At 33.6% G+C, this 8479-nt stretch overlaps 1 protein-coding gene across 1 annotated transcript; it reads right to left on the bottom strand.

Moving 5' to 3' along the window:
• Window positions 1–1388: 1388 nt before the first annotated feature.
• LOC113091915 (leucine-rich repeat neuronal protein 4-like) lies at window positions 1389–4165 on the bottom strand. Its single transcript, XM_026257598.1, has 2 exons — window positions 3763–4165; window positions 1389–2131 (listed from the first exon to the last, which is right to left on the bottom strand). Exon 2 carries the CDS (start codon window positions 2122–2124, stop codon window positions 1393–1395), a length of 732 nt encoding a protein of 243 aa, XP_026113383.1. The 5' UTR covers window positions 2125–2131; window positions 3763–4165; the 3' UTR covers window positions 1389–1392.
• Between the last annotated feature and the right edge of the window lie 4314 nt (window positions 4166–8479).

The raw sequence follows: 8479 nt of genomic DNA, 5'->3' as shown, positions 1-8479 counted from the left end.
GGTGAAAAGCTTATATTTCACTTTCATCAATTTGCTTATTTGGGGTTATAGTTATTTTCCGGTGTCTAATTTATCATATTTATGCTACGACTTCTGTGTAATAAATACCACTCTCATTTGCCAAGAAAACAACACTCTGCGTCTGTGCTGGAGGCAAATATCTCTCATATAACAGCAATAAACTGAGATTAGTAAGTAGCAACAGGACCGTGTGATTGACAAGGCTGGATGGAAAATAACTGGTTTTGGAATCTGTTACGAGCGCTTGATTCATCATTGCCCAATGCTCCCACTGCATCAGATTAGGCGTAGTTCCTTCCATGTCACGAGAGAGTCACTTTACTCATATCATTGGGCGGCATACGTAACAACCACACTGCAAGAGCAACCACTTCTTCAATCTGGGTAACAGTCAGTTTTACAAACAAGCATGCATTCATGCATAAATGAATGAAAAATAAACTCAGTCAAGTAAATGCATCTTTATTGTTAAGACATTATCAATCATTTTTAAAATAATAGTTACACATACTCTAAGTAGCTGTACAACAGACACCTCGTAAAACCCTGTCTAGCTTAATGAAGCTCCAGGCTTCCTAGAGCCGTCAGTAGTGTTAAAGTCAGCATAAAATTACCAAAAACACATGCTGCTTTAATAATTTAATGTGCAAATAATTAAATGAACCACAGGAATGATTTTGTCCATCAGGGACTGATGTGATGAGAGATTTGCAGATGCAAATATTATTTTTGTTGGACTAATTTGCACTAATTAATCGTTCACATTAAGAGCACTAATATGAATTATGGAAGTAAACAAATCTGATTCCATGCTGACTTTAAACATTCAAACCACTCACAATCTCATGATAAAAATCATTCAGAACCAAACACAGCAGTTTAGTAGTGAACCTAAAACAGAGGGCATTATTTTCAGTCAGGTGCACAATAACACTATATACACTGCACGCAGGTCAAAAGTTTGGAATAATTTAGATTTTCTATTTATATATATATATATATATATATATATATATATATATATATATATATATATATATATATATATATATATATATATATATATATATATATGAAATCTAATGTATCATGGTTTCCACATAAATATGAAGCAGCACAACTGGTTTCAACATTGATGATAATCAGAAATGTTTCTTGAGCAGCAAATCAGCATATTATAATGATTTCTGAAGAATCATGTGACAAACAAATGATTTTTGCTGCAAACAAATGCAGCCTTGGTGAGCAGAAGATATTTTTTTTCCAAAACATAAAAAAATCTGTATTATTTCAGTCTTTTGACCAATAGCGCACTTGTTCAAAACTCAGTCTCTTTGCAGCTTGTTTCATTCTTCATGCATTTGTTCACCATCAAAGCGGTCCATCATTGGTGTATGAAGGATTTCCAAGGCCCTCGGCGTCTCCCATCCTGCCTTTTCGACACGTCCTTCGTCTCCACAGTATAACGACGAGCGCTGAAAGCAGCAGCAGGAAGCCGACGCTCCCTGCGATGATCCCTGCGCTCAGAGCCACCTGGTCAGGTTGCGGTGGCTCATACCGTGCACACGACGTCTCGCTGAGTCCCACTGCATTCCCGGCCGCCACACACACCGTCTCCCCGACTTTCAGCCCGGGTACGGCACCATTTCTTAAATATTCACCAAAAACCAGCTGCTTGTTTGCATCTTTCAGTGTGACTTCATAATAGGTGACGGTGGAGCGAGGAGCACACCAATGCACAAACACTTCGCCGGATCCGTCCAGCTTCACCTCCTGGAGCTTAGGAGCCTCGGGTCTCTTCTCCGGCCCCGTCAACCCAGGACAGAGGCAGCCAATCTGGGCTGAAACCTTTTCACAAGGGGTGAGCTGGACTGCACAGGGGTCGTAATCACAAGGTCGACGGATCACACGAGAGGTCGTGACCCCTGGCGACTGGGGCGACAGCGTCGTCTTTGAACTTTCTTCATCATAGTCATCCTCGACTTCGATAATGCGAACACGTGTGAGAGGAGGCTGATGCAGTGACGGACTGACAGATGTGGTGTAGACGAACTCCATCACACAGAGGAGGAGGAAAAACATGACGGGTGACACCAGAAACATCTTGAGCCTGAAACAAATAAAGTTACAGTTAAAGTTCATTTTAGCAGCTCCACTCATTCACGACAAAATTAAACAAGACATAAGAACTAAAGATAAAAACTGACCCTGTCAAGTGCTTAATACAAGCTCCTGCTCTTTTGAATGACTCATTGTACATTATTGCAATAATAAAAAAAAATAATAAAATATATATATATATATATATATATATATATATATATATGTATGTATTTTCAGCTCCCTAACAAATGTCATATTCTTCTTTTTTTTTTACAATAGAATATTAAATTGAACTTGAATAAAGTGTATTTTTCTTGATTTTCCTAAACACAATTTTTTTTTCTTGTTTTAAACATAAAAAGAGAACTGATCTCATTATCATTATACATTATTATTTTATTATTTTAAGTTTATGTTTTTAATTTTTTTTAAGAAATACACAAAAATACAGAAATAAAATGTTATTTTATCAGTGGTATTTTATTTTCATCAAGATATTATTACAGTTTTTTAACACATTTTATTTTATCTTAGTTAAAGCTTCAGTAATTTATTGTTTTTCTCCCCCATTTTTTATTAGTTTTATTAGCAATATGTCTGTTTAGTATTCATTAATTTTAAATTAGTTTTATTTTTATTATATATATATATATATATATATTTTTTTTTATATAGATATTTTAGTCAACCAAGTGAAAGCACATGAAAAATTAGAAATGTTTCTTTGGCAAGTAACTGAAATAATAATAATAATTTTTAGTTAACCATAACAACCCTGTGAGGAACATAATTTCATGTTCACCTTAAACTGTTTCTCTTTGTGCATGAACAAACAAACAGCCTGAATGTTCCTTCTGGAGAGAATGAAAGACAAACATGAGGATGTATTTTTACCGTGGGACACACTCTGGGCTCTGCTCACACACATCGCAGTGGAATGAACTTGAACAGTTACTGTGGGAACCTGACTAAGCCATAAAGGGAATGAGAAGTACTCGGTCCCGACTGATGCCAGCTTGCTGAAAATTCACACTCTACATACTTGGATCAGCAACAACAAAAAAGTTACTGGTGATATTAAGTGATAAGACTACCAATTTTTACCAGGCGTGACAAAATAGGTGAAATACACCCACAGACTGATGCTGAAGAAGAGACCCAGACCATGTGTGTGAGCCAGGACTGAGACATTGGCTCTTTTGACTTAGCTACACTCTAGCAACAGCATAACAACACGCTAAAAACAGCCCTAACATATTAACATCGGCCTGACAATCACCCAGTTATGCAATGTGCAAAACCAATGAATCTAGATATTGTTACAGTTTTTGCCAGGGTTATTATAGCTAAAACCATTACAAATAAATTGATACTTGCAATAAATAAATAAAAATAAAAAATATATAAAAAAATATTTAAATATAAATAATGTAAATTGAATTGAATTTGCAATATTTACTTTATTTCATCTACATTTTTCATATATTTATTTAGAATCATAAATTATTCAGAGATTTATTAAAGTTTTACAGTAGTTTTTGGGAGGTTCCCATCATATGATAACACATTATTAGTCCACTATTACAGTTACCTGTAGCCTCAGCCTCGGTAAAACTGTAGTAAAACTGATCAGCGTACCTGTTTGAAAGCAGTCTGAATGGTTTCTGCTCAAGTCTTGAATGAGATCTTCTCTCCAGCAGGCTTCTGGTTTATTTCCTCTCAGTCTAATGCATTCTTCACTGTCGCCTTCCCTTTTTTCTTGCCACTGAAGTCCCTCCCTCTGTACACCCCCTCACCCGTCTGCCGGCCTCCCAACCTTCTGTTTCACTCTTTTTGGCTTGCAACATCTCCATCTTGCTGCATTGATTTTCACTCCAGGATTCCCCCCACGTCTCTCTCTCAGCTCCTTTCAAGTTTGTTTGTGAGTCCCGGTGAGTTCTGTGCTCTGCATGTTAATCTCAGCAGGAGCACCAGGAGACATGCTGGAACTCATCTGGGTGTCCCGTCCTGTACGTGCACGCATGGCAGGGTTATAGTTGACTAAAACTAAAACAATAATAAAAAAGAAAAACAACCTGAACTTAAAGGTAAAATAAGAAATAAGATGAAATAAGATGTAGTATATTTAAAAATGTAAAAAAAATTAAAAACATAATTTTATCTCTGAATTCTTCTAAATTACTAACAGTATCTAAATATCAATGCAGCTATTATTTCAGTACTATTTAGATACCATTACAGTATTTTATTAATATTTGAACATGCTTTTATTTTTATATTTTCAGATTCCATTACAATTTTTGTGTTTTAAAAGTTAATTCTATGACATTTTCACAGTTTTTCTGTGTTCAAATATACAGAATAGAGAATGAGATTTGCAATAGAGGAAAAGATTTTACAGTGAATAATGACTATTTGGTATTCATTTTAATGGACATGGTCATTGTGATCCGTCGTGATAAGAGCTGCACAAAGACTCAATAATACTCATTTCATGTTTCATGCGGGAAAAATAACATAATATGGGATTGGAAAGACATGAGAGTAAATACTAACTGAAAGAATGTTATTTTTGGGTCGAACTATGCCTTTAAAAATTATCTTTAAAAGCTGCTGTATACAAAGTCTCAGCTCATTAATTGCTTCACTTCACATTCGTCTCTTCTATAATTGTCCAGCAGAGCTTGATCCATGACAGAGATAGAGAGAGAGAGAGAGAGAGAGAGAGAGAGAGAGAGAGAGAGAGAGAGAGAGAGAGAGAGAGCGATCAAGACAGTTGGTATTCATTTCTACTGACCTCTATTGTTGTGTTTTCCAGAGGAAGAGGAAACCCGTCCTTATATGGTCATGTTGATGGTGAGGGGTTTCATTAACATTTAAGAGCCACAAGACTCGCACACTGTTCGTTCCCTCGGCAAGTATTTTTACTGAGAGCCAAATATATGCACATATACTGACATATACACTCAGATGAACCTCATGACATATGGAAATATTTCAAGTCACAAATCAAAGTCATTATATTTGCCTATTGAAGAGCAATTATTGTTTTTCATGCCATTTAAGCATTAAATCCCAAATTGTCCTTATCATAATGGTAAAAAAAAAAAAAGCTCATTCTTATTACTTTAACGTGAAATAAATAATGATATGTTATAACATATATATATATATATATATATATATATATATATATATATATATACACACACACACACACACATTTGGTAATAATATATACCATATATAAAATATAAAAATGTATATTTATTGTATTTCAGATAGCAACGATAACATTACAATAACGATAACAAAAGATAGCATTTCTTATATTCTAGTTTAAATGAAGTAATAAAACAACTAAAAGTGAATAATCTAAAACTACTATACATATATTAAAAAAAAAATTATATGGTAAGAAACTACTGTACTGAATGATTGTAATGAACCTAGTATGCTATATTATAAAATAAACATATTATTATTATAAGTTATACTATTTATTTGTTCTATTATTGATATTATTATTATTCTACATGAATACAAAATTCAAAAGTTAAATATACATATATATAATGTTTTGAATGCCGTCATGCTGGACATGAGAATGAGATTGACGGTTCTCCTGACTCACAAACATCTCACAGACAGCGACGTGAGTCATAATATCATGGCTAAAAAATCTGTGTCAGGCATGTACGGTCATGTCAGGTGAACACTGTGTGTCTGTGTGCATGATCAGGAAGACGAAACATACATACTCACTGTCTGAACATCGACAATCCTGTTTTTGCTCACTATATAGGGGAGGCTGGGGCTAATTGTCTCTGTTAACACTACGGGTGTTTTTTTAAAAAAAAAGTCAAATTCTGCACAAAGCTTTATTTTCACCATATTGCTCAGGAAAATAAAACCTCATTGAACACACAATGACCTTTTGTAAAATGTCCAGTCCAATGGGAAACACCACTGAACAGTCTTGTATTAAAATATGCAAGCAATAAAATAATCGTAAAGCACAAAACAATTAATGAAACAGCAGAAAACATTACTGGTTTCTATGGTAAAGTTGTAGGAAGGGCTGCGAACATGTTCTCAGATGGACAGAAAGATTTTTGATTGCCCTGAATTCATTCGCTTATGTGAGCACTGACAGCCAGACTTGGCTTTGGCAGTGGAGCTAATGTCTCATTCCTCCACCCACTGCTTCCTGAAGACCCCAGGCTTTCAGACTTCCACTCTCTCTCCACTACATACGATTAAAAGAATCTGAATCCATAGGGAATAAGCAGGCCTCCTGACCTCTGCTCCAGTCTCACACTCCATTCTGATTTTCACCATATTGCTCAGGAAAAAAAAAAAGAAGTTGATTCCACTGAGATGCAGACGTCACAGGAAAAGAAAACATGTCTTAAATTTCAGAAAGTAGTCTGAAACCATATTTTATTAATAGTGTCTGTGAGACAGAAGACATAAAACTTAACTTTGCTTTGCAAAACTCACTGCATTGGTTTACAGGGAGTTGCTATGAATACTAGATTGTTTCTGGACTGTTTTGGGAGGGTGCTATTTATTACTGGACCAAATCAAAAGATTTCCTACACGTTCCTATAAATACAATACAATTTTTTTAATAACATACAAAATACATACTAATTATTTTTAGCTCTACATATGAAGGTATAAGTGTATACTGTATAAGTGTAGACAGACAGACAAACAGTCCTTAAGTGACAGATCAGGGTTAACAGAAATGAAACCAAAAAAAAAAAAGTGTCATCATTTACTCACACTCATGCATTTCTTTCTTCTGTGAAACACAAAAGAAGATGTGTTGAGATATGATTGGGTGAGCTATAGATCTTTATGTAACGGGAGAGTTTGACAATGATATTGTTCCCCGTAAAGCAATGCTGTTCTCAGAGCTTCCCTCATGAATTACTAACACATCCTCCCACAGCTCTATGAATAAATAATCCAGCACAAGCGCCAACTCATGGCTCTGTGTATCAATAATCCCATGATGATGAGCTGTCACTCATGTCAAATGTTAGATTTGTTTTTTTACATCTGGGCTAAAAATCCAATGAATAAGCGCAAATTCTTTTTTGAGAGTTATCATGTTCGATGTTGATTTATGTTGTATTTGGTTTGAAACTCCATGATTATGACTACCTGACCCAGCTAGATTTCTTTCTTTTTTTTTTTCTGTTATCACATATTCTTGGATGACATCCCTCGTTGAAAGTCCTTACAGTGTTTCTGACTTCAGAGCCAGAGATAGTAGATCATTAGCACTCACAGAGAAGACGAGTCAGTTTTCTGTGGAAATTATTAGTCTGGCACTGGTTGCAAATCTTTTGCCTTTTCAATTTTTTTTTTTTTTTCAGAAAACGTATGGAAACTTCTGGTACTAAAAACAGAAATAAAAAAGGAAGAATGGAAAAAAATGCAATTCTCTTCCCCGTTCTGAGGTTGTTTTATTTAAAATCCTAACACACTTTTACAAAATTTCAGTCAGGGTGTGATAATGTATAATATACAATATCAATCAAAAGTTTGGGATCAGAATTTGGGATTTTTTTTTTTTTTTTTTACAGGAGTTTCTTATGCTCACTCAAGGCTCCATTTATTTTATCAATAATACAGGGGAAAAAAGTAATATTGTGAAATATTATTATGATGTAAAATATATTTATATTTTTTATTTTAATATACATTAAATCGAATTTATTCCTGTGATGCAAAGCTGAATTTTCTATATCATTACTTCAGTCTTCAGTGTCCCATGATCCTTCAGAATATATATATATATATATATATATATATATATATATATATATATATATATATATATATATATGGCAGCACAACTGTTGCCAACATTGATCATTCTAATAATAACTCAGCATATTAGAATGATTTCTTAAGCATCATGTGACACTTTACTGGAGTAATGGCTGATATAAATTCAGCTTTGCATCACAGAAACAAATTATATTTTAAAGGATATTAAAATAGAAACCATTAATTTATATTGTAATACAATTTTGCAAGATGTTTTGATCAAATAAATCCACCCTTGATGAGAATAATAGACTTCTTTAGAAAAACATTACCAGTCTTACTAATTAATCCCAAACGTTTGATTGACAATGTGTGTGTGTGTGTGTGTGTATGTATGTGTATATATATATATATATATATATATATACATATATATATATATATATATATATATATATATATATATATATATATATATATATATATATATATACACACATATGTATATATATATATATATATATATATATATATATATATATATATATATATATATATATATATATAT

The sequence above is a fragment of the Carassius auratus genome, unplaced genomic scaffold, assembly GCF_003368295.1.
Source record: "Carassius auratus strain Wakin unplaced genomic scaffold, ASM336829v1 scaf_tig00214358, whole genome shotgun sequence".
NCBI lineage: Eukaryota > Metazoa > Chordata > Actinopteri > Cypriniformes > Cyprinidae > Carassius > Carassius auratus.
This window is presented reverse-complemented; position numbering and strand designations above follow the sequence as displayed.